Source organism: Myotis nattereri (genome assembly GCF_964212035.1).
Source record: "Myotis nattereri genome assembly, chromosome: 19".
Taxonomy (NCBI): domain Eukaryota; kingdom Metazoa; phylum Chordata; class Mammalia; order Chiroptera; family Vespertilionidae; genus Myotis; species Myotis nattereri.
The window spans coordinates 25231056-25243941 of record NC_138095.1 but is presented as its reverse complement, the minus strand read 5'-3'; the positions used below and the strand labels follow the sequence as shown (position 1 = coordinate 25243941).

The 12886-nt window shown below is 36.4% G+C and overlaps 1 protein-coding gene across 3 annotated transcripts in view; it reads right to left on the bottom strand.

Moving 5' to 3' along the window:
- The window catches only part of HORMAD2 (HORMA domain containing 2), a 51280-nt gene that overhangs the window by 34372 nt on the left and 4022 nt on the right, over window positions 1-12886 (bottom strand). Inside the window, exons 2-7 of one of the 3 annotated variants that reach the window (XM_081113673.1) lie at window positions 12635-12719; window positions 8831-8972; window positions 6139-6202; window positions 4852-4888; window positions 2864-2884; window positions 1918-1944 (exon numbers count right to left, since the gene is read on the bottom strand). In XM_081113673.1, coding sequence (XP_080969799.1) covers window positions 1918-1944; window positions 2864-2884; window positions 4852-4888; window positions 6139-6202; window positions 8831-8972; window positions 12635-12685 — 342 coding nt within the window. In that variant the 5' untranslated portion in view covers window positions 12686-12719. The remainder of the gene's footprint in view (window positions 1-1917; window positions 1945-2863; window positions 2885-4851; window positions 4889-6138; window positions 6203-8830; window positions 8973-12634; window positions 12720-12886) is intronic. The other 2 variants (XM_081113674.1, XM_081113675.1) reach the window with 2 other exon arrangements.

The window sequence follows — 12886 nt, the reverse complement described above, 5'->3', positions numbered from 1 at the left end:
AAACTGAGAATATACAACTTTTATTCAGTTGTGCTATCTGTTGTCTGAGATCATTTGAGGATGAAAACATGTGATATTTGATTTGTACCCTCACAATATTCATATAGTAATTCTTTAGGGGTCTATCATGCGTTGAGTTGTATAAATCTTTCCTTAACATAGTTACAGTTTGGCTTACACTTATTAATACCCTCCACGCATTCTGTAGTGTGTGTGTGCAGAAAAGCTACACTATCCCTCTTTACTACGTCACTTTTCTTTTTCTACTTTAGTTACTTTTGTCAGTTCATCTCAAAACGTCAAGTGCACAAGCACAGCAACTCTGTGTGTGGCTCAAACTCTTGTCGGCCTCTGGACTGGGTAAGCACCCTTTACTTAAGACAGTGGTTCTCAGTTGCGTACCGTGACAGACTCTCACAGGTGTGCTGCAAAGTTTAATCCGCGGGTAAAATGTATTTTCACTTCAGGTAAACATTCATGTTGGTACTGTTTGTGCCGTTTTGCGCAGTGGAGGATACAGTTCTATGGATATGAGTCAGGAAACATGGCACGATATCAGATAAATGCCAATAATGAAGAGTCTGGAAGCATTCAATTTTTTTTTTCAGGCTCATAAATGATAGCTCAGAACTTATATAATAAGCCTTTGTTTCCTAACTCCCTGTTATGTACATTGCGTGTAGCAAAGCTCATTTAATAGCTCTCCTCTCTCTGTCAGATTTTTCTGTCGTTAAGCCCAATTTGCTTAGCAGTTCACTACCTCAAAACCACCGGTTTCAGAGCTGAAGTGGTGTGTGCATAAGAAAACATAATAATTTTCCGCGCTAGGGAAGCGACCGATTTATTAACAATTTAGCAGGAGGGTTTAGTTTGGGAAACTCCCCATTAGAGCTAGAAGGGGAAGCATTCTGAAGTTACACAGGAGACAAAGCCCCAGAGGTGCTCTGGCATTAAAGAATTATTGCCCGCCTGTGTGTACCCGTTTTCTTCCGCCTGTTCAAACACATATTTATGTGTTTGAAAGGATTTTAAAGACTGAAAATGCTTAACTTAGTCTTGAATGCCACTAATCAGGCTAAACCCATTGGCTTAGAGAAGGAAATGGAAAGCAAAGAAAAGGTAAAGGAACCAGAAGGAAAGATAGGAAGAAAGTAGAGAGAGTGAGAAGAATGAAAGGCCTCTCCCTCCATGTCTGTGCCACCGCCAGTGTCCATTCAAAGCAGCACATGTAACTATTATGTGCCCAAGACTATCATATCCCCTTGGGGAGAGAGAAAACAAGACAAGTCTCTTGATCTCAAGAATTCACAATCTGGTTGGGAAGATAAAGTAATCTACATGAATCAACTGAGAGTGTTAAATTGTGGGGTACTGATGAAAAAGGAATTTAGAGAAGGAAGAAATTAGTGTGAACAGAAGAGGCAACGAGGCTTTCATGAAATATTTGGAGGTAAGTTGGCCTTGAGGATGAGTAGAACTCAGTCAGCAGAGGGAAGAAATTTAGAGAAAGAAAGAAAGAGGTAAAGCTCTGAAAATCTAGGAATAGGTCAAAAAGGGGAGAATTTAGTTGGGGGAAAAAAGCTTACAATAATGCCATATCTTCCAAAAGCCCACAAACAAAAAGGATTCAGAATCAGTTAAAATAAGTAATAAAATACGGTGTTTATACAAGCAGAGATTCTTAACATGTAAGGGAACAGGCTCAGTTCTACTCCACGCTTATTTTTCAATGCCCCTAAGTAGTTTTTAAAATCTCATAATAAAGAATTGGTGAAATTTACAATAAAACACTGAAAGAGCTCACTATAAGTTACTTTGCTCATGTGGCAGCCCAGTAACATAATCTATGGCCCCAATGTAGGTAAACATATTTAAATATAATGTACATATACTACCCATCTCTATGTGTGTTCTTACCTCAGGTTCCTTGGGATTTGGGTAAAGCTGTTTAAGGAAAAATAAACAGCACTTAATTTCTGAAAGATACTAGATTACTCCTCATAGAATACATGTTCTATATCAGGGGTCCTCAAACTACGGCCCGCAGGCCACATGCAAATACAAATATTGTATTTGTTCCCGTTTTGTTTTTTTACTTCAAAATAAGATATGTGCAGTGTGCATAGGAATTTGTTCATAGTTTTTTTTAAAACTATAGTCCGGCCCTCCAACGGTCTGAGGGACAGTGAACTGGCCCCCTGTTTAAAAAGTTTGAGGACCCCTGTTCTATATGAAGAGTTCAATTTGTGCTATATTGAGTACAGAAATAGATAGGTAGATAGATAGATAGATAGATAGATAGATAGATAGATAGATAGTTCAAGCTAGAGCTAGAATAAGCTCATTTTGTAAATATAGCTTTTAGAGTATTCTGTAAACACTGACCATAAGAAAATTGATAACCAGGCATTTATGATTACGGTTATGATTTGTGACTGAGTTACAAATAAATTCTAAATAATTTTTATGGTTTACAATTTTTAAATAAATAATATATCTAAGACTCTCAATGATATCTCATTTTCTTTATATCTTAATAACATTCACCATGCTATTCCCAGAAATAGGTAAAACTTCAGAAAACTCAACAAAACTTCAATCTGTAAACTCAAAAAATAAAATCCTGATAGCCAATAGATGAAGCAGTTGGTAATCCTATATTTTCCCATGTATTACAATATGCCAAAGAAATAGTTTGTGATATTTTATTAAAAAATCACAAATTCTATTTTTTAAAAATTCCAAAATATCATAGGACAGATAAAGAAATTCAAGAAAGCAGAGGAAAGTACTGTTTTAATGTTTCACTTGCCAAAAGACAATGAAGTAGAGGCAGAGGCTTGGTCTTTAAATGTATACTTACTGTAAGTATTGCCATGTGTAGCTTCAAGAAAAAAAAATAGTTATTATATTTTATATACTTGCACCTATGTTGCTATTATATTCATTAAATGCTAATTAAAATATTATTTCAGAGAGGTCCAAAGTTTTGAGTTGAAAAAAATATTATTCAGAACAAAAGGGGTCCTAATTATTTATTCACTCAGTGAGTGCCTATTACATACCCAGCGTTATGATGGGAAGAGGAGGGATTTAAAAAAAAAAAAAAGAAAAGAAAGAAAAAGAAAATAATTATCCTTATTCTCTAGTTGTTATATTATAGTTTGGGAGGTAAAAGATATGAAAATAATTTGTTATTACTAAAAATTAAATGTGCCACAAGTATTTTTTTAAAAAGTGCCTTTTGAAACAAATCAACTAAACTAAAAAGTTTTAAGCCTGACATAAATCTATAAAACCTTTGCTCTCCCTACATCTATATATTACTATAAACAGATTTTCTCTGCTTGAATATATAGATATACAGATAGAGATATAATAAAGCCTATCATAAAAATTTTAAAACTAGAATACAAATGACAAAATGTAAGGACCACAATTTCATAGCAAATTACTCACCTATTTCACCCAAAGGACTAAAACTTTAGTGACACTGTGTGGCTATTTTGGTTACTGCATACAATTGATTTTAAGACTACACAGTGCAACTCTACTGTATACTAATTATTTAATGAAAAGTTTATTCATTCAAAAATAGACATGGCCTCAGCCCTGGCCAGTGGCTCAGTTGGTTGGAGCATTGTCCCATACACCAAAGGACTGTGGGTTCAGTTCCGGTCAGGGTACATACCTAGGCTGCAGGTTTGATCCCAGGTCTGGGCACTTATGGGAGGCAACTGATTGATGTTTCTCTTTGACATCAATGTCTCTCTCCCTCCCTCCCTTCCTCTCTCTCTCCAAAAATCAATATCCTTGGTGAAGATTAAAAAAAAAAAAAGACATGACCTGGATCACAGAACTTGCAGACCAGCAGGGAAGGAAATATTAAACAAAAAATATCACACAGATAGGTGTCAATTGTATTATTTGCTATAGAGAAATAGCACAAGATGTTTTGAGAACAATGTGGGCGGGGGAAGAGGAGTGTCAGAAAAGGCCTCCCCGGGAAGTAAATATTTGGGCTGAGACGGGAAGGTACTGGAGTTAGCCAAAAGGGAAGAATATGTAGAAAGGTAAAAGGCACGGGGCATATTGTAGATGTGTGATGTGGCTGGAACACAGTGAGCAATGGTGAGAGTGATGCCCTGCAAAAGCAGATGGAGATTAGATCACACAGGCCCTGTAGATCACGTCAAGATTTCTTCAAGAAATAGAAACTGAGAGAGTGAGAAGAAGACACAGATGGAGAAAGGGGAGGAAGCAGTAATAGGCATTTCATTTTTATATATTTTGTCTCTTTAGCTAGGACTAGAGCCTCTAATTATTACACCCTTCGTAGCTGTCTTGGGCAGCAAGGAAGATCTGATGCACTTAAAATTTAAGCTGCATTTCTAAAAAATTTGAGCTACAGTACTTATTTTGAGGGAGCAGATTATATATATACACCAAACACAGTTACCAAAATAACCAACACAGAATAAAAACGAATTGTTCAAGTCCATTTTCCCTTTCATATCTGCAAACTGAATCGCACTAATTTGAACATGCTCAGTGTGCTAAATGCCAGATTCTTGTCTCCCCTCTCCCACATCCTGTGGGTCTCTTCCAGTGACTTCAGAGGAAATTCTGTGGTCAAAAGATATGAGTATGTAAAAGAGAAAAATGAGGGTTTCATTTCTAATTGATGTAAATGAGACATCAATGGGACAGCAAAAACTTAAAATAAAAAGAAACTGGTTTATGAATACAAATGTAGGCACTAGTACAACATTAAACACAACAAAATAAAGGCTAATCTTTTTTTTAAGGGATAAAAGATGAGTCTTTGAGTAAATGTTAAAACATTCTTACGTATCCCCTTTCCAAAGCGTCAAAACAACCTTGAATCCTGTCAAGAAATAAATGTTGATGTCAATTTGGACTAGATTCAAAGCCAAAAAAATTCCAAATACAGAAATGATTTATATGTTTTGCTTTGAAGTACATTAAATTGATAATCATTTAGTTACCTTTCCCATTTAATAAATTTTTAAAACTCCCAATACCTTTCAATGTGTTAATAGAACTTTATAAATAACAGGTAAGCAATTTTAGGGTACAGAATTACATCTTATTTTTCATGTTGGTTTCCATACTGTTTAGGACACTGGCATGCTATCATGACTAATCAAAGATTGATTGATATTTTTCTTTCTTTATACAAGTCTATTGACTTCAAAAATAACACTAAGTCAGTATCTTCAAATTACATTGATTATTACAAATTTGTAGAAAATTATTTTAAAAAGGCAGAAAGAAATTATTTTAAAGAACTGTTACCACAACAACAAAGAGACATTTAGTTTCACTTAATGCAGCATGAACACCGATGGAGACACACTATGAAATAAATAGCTACACGCGTGGGCTTCCAAGTCAGGCTACCCCGATGTGAGCCCCGGGTGTACCACTTGCTACCTATGTGATGTTCAGCAACTGAGCCCCATGAAGTCTGTTTCTTCATCTGTAACATGGGGATTATAACATATCTCATAAGAGTGAAGATGCACATTCTTTCATATTTTATCATCTCTAATATCAGGATGCCTCTTATAACTGGTGGTGTGTCTTGGTTTCATTAGCAACATCTTTTTTTTTTTCTTACTGATACATAAATTGTGTAATTTACAAACTACAGCATTTTCTATTCAACTAAACAATTAATACCTACTTCATAAAGTTGTTTTGAGATATAAATAAAATCATGATGTAAAATCTTATGCCCTAGAGCTTGGCCCACTGAAGACTCTCAGTAAACAATACCCATGAATGTTGTACAGTATGATTTCTGTAAATGCTGGCATTTTCCTGTCTTTTTAGTCATAATTTCTGTTTGCCAAAACTAGAAGTTAATTTATTTGCAAAATCCTTGTTGTTGGAACCATCTGCCTACCAAACTGTTCATCACATTTCCTCTAAAATCTCTGGCAGCAAGATAGTCACCCTAAGGGTTTAAATCTAAAATGTGAAATGTGGTCAAAATAAAGTTTGTGAACATCTTAAAAAAAGAAAGAAATGATGTTACCAAATAAAGTCTTATGGGTAATTTCAGCCATGATAAAAATAATATTCAACTTTTGCAAAATTTCAATTACTTACCATTTAATAATATGCACTGACCCAGGAGAGTTTTCATCTTTTCGGAGGATTTTTAACTTGAGGTCTACAAAAATAGAAACACAGTCTATTTTCATCTACTAAATGACCGTTGGACTAAAACTGTCCATTCTAAATAAAGGTATTTCCTTTAACTATTTTATTTATAAAACTTAGTTTTTATAGCTTATAAAAATATTTGGACTCTCTACTAGTAAATATCTAAAAATAAATCCTATGTTGATAATTAGCTTCGTTCTGATTTTGATTCTAGTTTAGTCTATCCTTACACAATATAGTGAAGGGAGCCAAATATTACTCCCAAATGTGCCACTTTCGCATGTGGATTATTTGAAGCGAATGGCAATCGAGACCCAGCTGACTCGCCCGGCCAGTGTGGCCTAGTGGTTGAGCATCAACCTATGAACCAGGAGATCACGGTTGGATTCCTGGTCAGGGCACGTGCCCAGGTTACGGGCTCAGTCCCCAATAGGGGGTGAGCAGGAGGAAGCGATCAATGCTTCTCTCTCATCATTGATGTTTCAATCTCTCCCTCTCCCTTCCTCTCTGAAATCAATTTAAAAGAAGACACACTGGTATTTAAAAAAATGGAAGACCCAGCTGACTCAAGGTAAACTTTTACCTTTCCATTAACTGATTAAAAGTATTTAGATAGGGGACCTGGCCCAGAAAGAGAGCTATTACCAGAGATAACATTTTATCTGATAGACTTGCTAATCTGCATTAACAGGGAGAACATCTGATTACCAAACACCTGCTCCTCTTATCTTCCTGTGAACTGCCCTCCTTCTCTTTGAAACTCCCTGGCCCTTATCCCACTGCTTAGCTCAGAAGGGCATATACATCTGAATTGCCTGACTGCCTTTGCTCTCATATTTGTACGGAGCTCCTGTATATACAAAATTAAATGTGTTTTTCTTGTGTTAACCTTATGTCAAATTAATTACTAGACAATTCAAGGAATCTAGAAGGGTAGAAGAAAAAATTTTCATTCCCAACAGTTGCACAAATGAATTGGCTGCAAAATCAATTTGTGTCACTTCTTTGCTTCTGTTAAATTCTAAATAATCAGGTAGTATTGAGACCATCTCCATTAACCAATTTAAAACATACACTTCAATCTCAAGTCACTTCTTTTTTCTTTCTCTTTTTTAAAATTTATTTTGTATTTATTTTTTCTTCTTCTTTGGGGTTTGTACTTTCTTATGACATAGAGAGGACAGAAAATTGTATTAAAAATCTTTAGTTCACATAAGTCCAAAATCAATCACTGATTCATGTATGACTTTGAATAAGTCACTTCACCTTTTCATATTGTTTTCTTATTCTAAAAATTATGTCACTTCTATCTCTACTGAGGAATATTAAAATTATTCCATGTTGTTAAAACATTTAAAAATTACAAAGCTCTCCATATTTATTTGCTTTTTTATTTCTTATTTTGAGCGTATGTTTATTAAAGCTGGGGACAGTCTAACAAGGAAGGACTTAGGATAGAAGCAGCGGCAGGAGAGAGCGGAGGGGTGGCTTTGGCTCTCTGGAAATGTTATCGAAATGAGCGCTGCTAGCTCGCTGGAAAGTCGGAGAAAAGGGGCCTCGGAGACAGGGTCGAGGGTCAGCTGGCATGAGCTGCTACCGCCAGCTGCTCCCCTGGTTGCAAGTCTCGTGGAGACCCTTAGAGTTCAGGAGAGAAAAGTTAGGACGCAGGCCTGAGAGGGAAGAAAGGTGTGTGTGCTCCCAAGAGGAAGACCACACCTATTTATTTTTCAAATGATAGTTCCTACTTTAGTAACACATCAGCAGGGTTTTCTGAATGGTTATCATAATCCAGCTTTTTAAACAAATAATAAGATTTTGAAAAATTGAGGAGGCCCGGGTACATTTCCTAAAAATTCAACAGAAGAAAAGGAGCCCCGAACAGCTTGTAATGTAGGAAAAGGAGATCGTAAGTTTGAGGACACCAGAAATAAAAGGTCCTGGCCAGGCAGCTCATTTGGTTAGAGCGCCATCCCAATATGCCAAGGCTGTGGGTTGGATCAGGGCGCATACAAGTATCAACCAATGAATGCATAATTCAATGGAACAAATCAATGTTTCTCTTTCTCTCTCCCTTCTTCTCTCACAGATCAAATTTTAAAAATACAAATAAAAAAGAAACAAGAGGAAGGCAAGTTGAAGGCCTGGCATTGAGAAAGGACCAAAGCTGATTAGAATAATAATTGTTTAAATATACATGCTAATCAACAAATGGGTTTGGCATGAATATGCATTTTTACAGCATATTTACATATATGTTACCAGGAAGAAGAGTTTTCACCTGGCTCTCAATGCCAAAGTACAAGTCAAAGAACAAATTTAATTGGATGCAAATCCATAGCATCCAAATAGATTTTGATTTGGCTGCTGCTTTTATAGGTCTAGTTTAGATTTACTGGGCTTATCCATATAGATTTCTTTTCTCCTTAGTCTGTCATTTGGTATCTGGCTAGGAACTAATAGTTCCTATAAGTAAAACCACTAAACATAGTCAAATTAAAATGGAAAATTAATTAGCAAATTGTTCTTATGGCCTATGACTTGGACTCAGCACACTCTGTGAGAAATTAAAGCTTTACTCCTGCCAAACAGAGAAAAGGGATATAATAGCCAAAGTAACCATTTAGTTCAACTTTACCTTCCAAATGGCGGTTTCCATAAGAGCTTTCTGGAAACAGGCCCCTTAAATATGTTATACATGAGACAGAAGTAGCAAAAAGTTTCTTCACCATTGTCAGTGACTCTTCCTGATCACAAATTTGGGATGGGAAAATTGATCTCTGGAAAAAAACGATGAAAAAGATTAGTATTCACCCTGGCCTGTGTGCGCAGTGGTTAAAGCATCAGCCCGAGCACTGAAGGATCGGGGTTCAATTCCTGGTCAAGGGCACGAACCTGATTTGCAGGAGGCAACTGGTCAATGATCCTTCTGTGCTTGGGCAGACACTCTAACCACTTAGCAACACAGCCAGGGCTGAAATTATTACTCTTGCATGTATAACAACAACTTTGGGGAGAAATTGAAATGGGTTGTAAAAACGAGGCTAAGGAATTTATGCTTTATTTTGTAATCAATGGAAAGTCAGCAAATTTGATCTGGTGAGTGAGTAAAATAATTGTTTGAAGAATATTAAGCTGTAGTAGAAGTAAGCAATACTGAAGCTCAAGGAGAATTCGGTGTATATGAGGTGTGAATGTGCATTTGTGTATTTTGATCTTTGTATCCATGAATCCTGAAAAATTAAGGTTCTTTTGGGTAATTGTGTAATAGCTGGCATGGCATGCATATAGAGTAACTTATTGAAAACATGCCAAAAGTTAAAAGGCAATACTTGAGTAACAATAATTTGTAAAATTAAATAACCTGAAAGTATAACGATGTTTACTTTAAATATAGAATGTAAAAACACATTTGTAGTAACGAAGATCAATGGTTAGAAAAGGTTTCCAGAGTTCTGTCACTTCTCTATTCTCTAGGGATATTTTTCTCAGCTCAGCTGGTCTAGTACTTTAAGGGCTATCATTGTCTTTTTTATTTTATATTTTATTATTTTTTTAAAATATATTTTATTGATTTTTTACAGAGAGGAAGGGAGAGGGATGGAGAGTTAGAAACATCCATGAGAGAGAAACATCCATCAGCTGCCTCCTGCACAGCCCTTACTGGGGATGTGCCCGCAACCAAGGTACATGCCCTTGACCGGATCGAACCTGGGACCCTTCAGTCCACAGGCCGACGCTCTAGCCACTGAGCCAAACTGGTCAGGGCTGTCTTTTTTAATGTTTTTGTTTTAATTTTCTCCCATCACCCTTTACCCCCTCTATGCCCTCTTCCACCTCCACCCATCCCCCTCCACCCTGCAATCACCACACGGTTGTCCATATCCATAGTTCTATTTTCTCACTTTTATGCTCAATCCTTTCACAGCCCCCCCCCCCCCATCCTACCTGCCCCTTCTAGAGCTGTCTGCCTGCTCTCTACCTATGAGTCTGTCTCTATTTTGCTTGGTAGTTCGATTTGTTCATTAAATTCCACACAAATAAACTCATATGGTATGTGTCTTTCTCTGGCTGACTTAGTTCATTTAGCTATCGTTTTTATCATGCCTAATACATGAAAATACTATAAATACTGTAAAACAACACTATTATAAATTATTTTAATAAGATAGTGTGCTGATGACATGTGATGTTTTACAGCTTAGCTGTCAAGTGATATGACCTCAGGCAAGTTACTTCATTTCTCTGAGCTTCGGTTTCTTCTTTACTGCGAAGTTTAATTGAAATAATAATATATTAGTAAATCCCTTGGCACAGTGCCTAGCACATGGTAAGTGATGAATAAATGTTAGCTTCTATAGTTATTATTGTTGTTGTTTAAAGTATTAAATAGCAAAATCACTTAAAACTTACTGGGAGAAGTAGCTCACGGAGTCCAAACTACAAAGATCTGTCAGTGGTTCTCAGCCTTCCTGATGCCGCGACCCTTTAATACAGCTCCTCATGTTGTGTGACCCCCAGCCATAAAATTATTTTCGTTGCTACTTCATAACTGTGATTTTGCTACTGTTATGAATCATAATGTAAATATCTGATATGCAGGATGTATTTTCAGGGGTCGCGACCCACAGGTTGAGAACCGCTGGTTTACATCAAAAGGTCAATTTGTCAATACTCAGTGAGAAACATAACTGCCAAGTTGATTGCAATTCATATATATGGCTCAGCATCTCTGCCCCAGGAGGGAAGCACACTTAGAAATCTAAATGAGACAGGAGCCTGGTGAGTACATTAAATTCGAGCAAGAAAGATGACTGCCTTCTCTCTGCCATAATTCTCCTTCAACTTCAATATTTCCTATTTCTGCTACAGCTTAATATTCCTGAAAGAATTATTTTACTCACTCTCCTGATCAAAACCACTGACTTGCTATTGACTGCAGAATAAAGTATAAGATCCTTAGCCTTAGGATCCATATTATTTTATCCTCAGAGTTCCTATTCATTTTTACTTACTATTTCTGTTCAGCAGGATGACACTCCAATTCAGTAAGGACGGTTCTCTGTTATTCTCTGAAACACGCCACACTCATTTTTTTATTCTGAGGCAAGGCATGTGATAGGCTTCCCTCATGGAATTCTCTTTTCTCTCCTCTATTAAAATCATTTTCATCATTCAAGATTCACTTTAAGTCCCATCTCCTTCATGAGGAATATATAAACTGTTCCAGTCTATATAAAAATCTATAAATTCTTATAATTTGCGTTGCCTTACTCTTTCATATATGTAATGCATATGTTACTTTGTATATTGACTTAACTCCTGCAAATCTTACTTTAACGAGATTATAAACTTCTAGAAGGTGAAGAGTCTTTTTATTTTAATCCTCACCCGAGGATCTGTTTTTATTGATTTTTAAAGAGGAAGAGAGAGAAACATCGATGCAGCCTCCCATACTGGCCCCAACTGGGGATCAAACCTGCAACCTAGGTATATGCCCTGACCAGGAATCGAACCCGCAATCTTTTGGTATACCAGACGATGCTCCAACCAGCTGAGCCACCCAGTCAGGGTGAAGTTTTTTATTTATGTATTCATTTAGAGGATAATACAGTATTACATATATATTATATGGGGCTCTCAATGGATACATAAATGGTTCATTATGAATGTCATGCGCTGTAGCCGGTTTGGCTCAGTGGGTAAAGCCTCGGCCTGCGGACTCAAAGGTCCCAGGTTCAATTCCGGTCAAGGGCATGTACCTTGGTTGCAGGCACATCCCCAGTAGGAGGTGTGCAGGAGGCAGCTGATCAATGTTTCTCTCATCGATGTTTCTAGCTCTCTATCCCTCTCCCTTCCTCTCTGTAAAAAATCAATAAAATATATTTTTTTAAAAAATGAATGTCATGGGACAAGATAAACTTGCCAAGATAAACCAGCAAGTTTGCCTAGCCCTGGCATGCTCCCCCACGCATCCGAGCATACAAGTTTTTCTCATTTTCTCTCCCTCAGTTCTTATAACTACGTCATGTTGTACATCAGAAGTTTCCTAATTGTTTCAGGAAGTGAACGTATAACAAAGAACCATTCTCTTTAAACATCTTTTTTGTTTCTGATTTCTTTTACCCTAGAAAATCTAAATATATAAATATGAAACAACACCCAGTAAGTCATTTTGTAGGAGTCTATTCTAATTTTCCGAACATCCTCAGTCCATTAGGCAGTTAAAATGTAGACACGCTCTGCCATAAATTTTGTGCCAATTAACTGATAAAACTGCTGTTAAAAAAAAATGCCAAAGATTAAAATCATCATTCTGAACTGACTAGTCATTAATTTTCTTTTTATTCCATTTTTAAGTGAAATAAAGTTTATTAGTGAAGCAGTTAGATGGAGAATAGGCTACTGCAGAGACAGAGCAGCCTTAATTCTTACTAAATACCTTAGATGCCTTGGGAATTTTGGTGGAGTGAGAGAGCTGAGCAATGGCCATTATAGTAACGTATCAGGATTCTTTAAAGTCTAACCTGCAAAAAAAAAAAAAAAAGAAAGAAAGAAAAGAAAAAAATAAACCAATTAGAGACCTTGCCCAACATAATCCTTATTGTGAATATTCCAAAGAAATATTATATAATTAGCATTTGACTATATTGTTTGGAAAATTAGTTTAATAAACATTTTGATCTCCACAAAC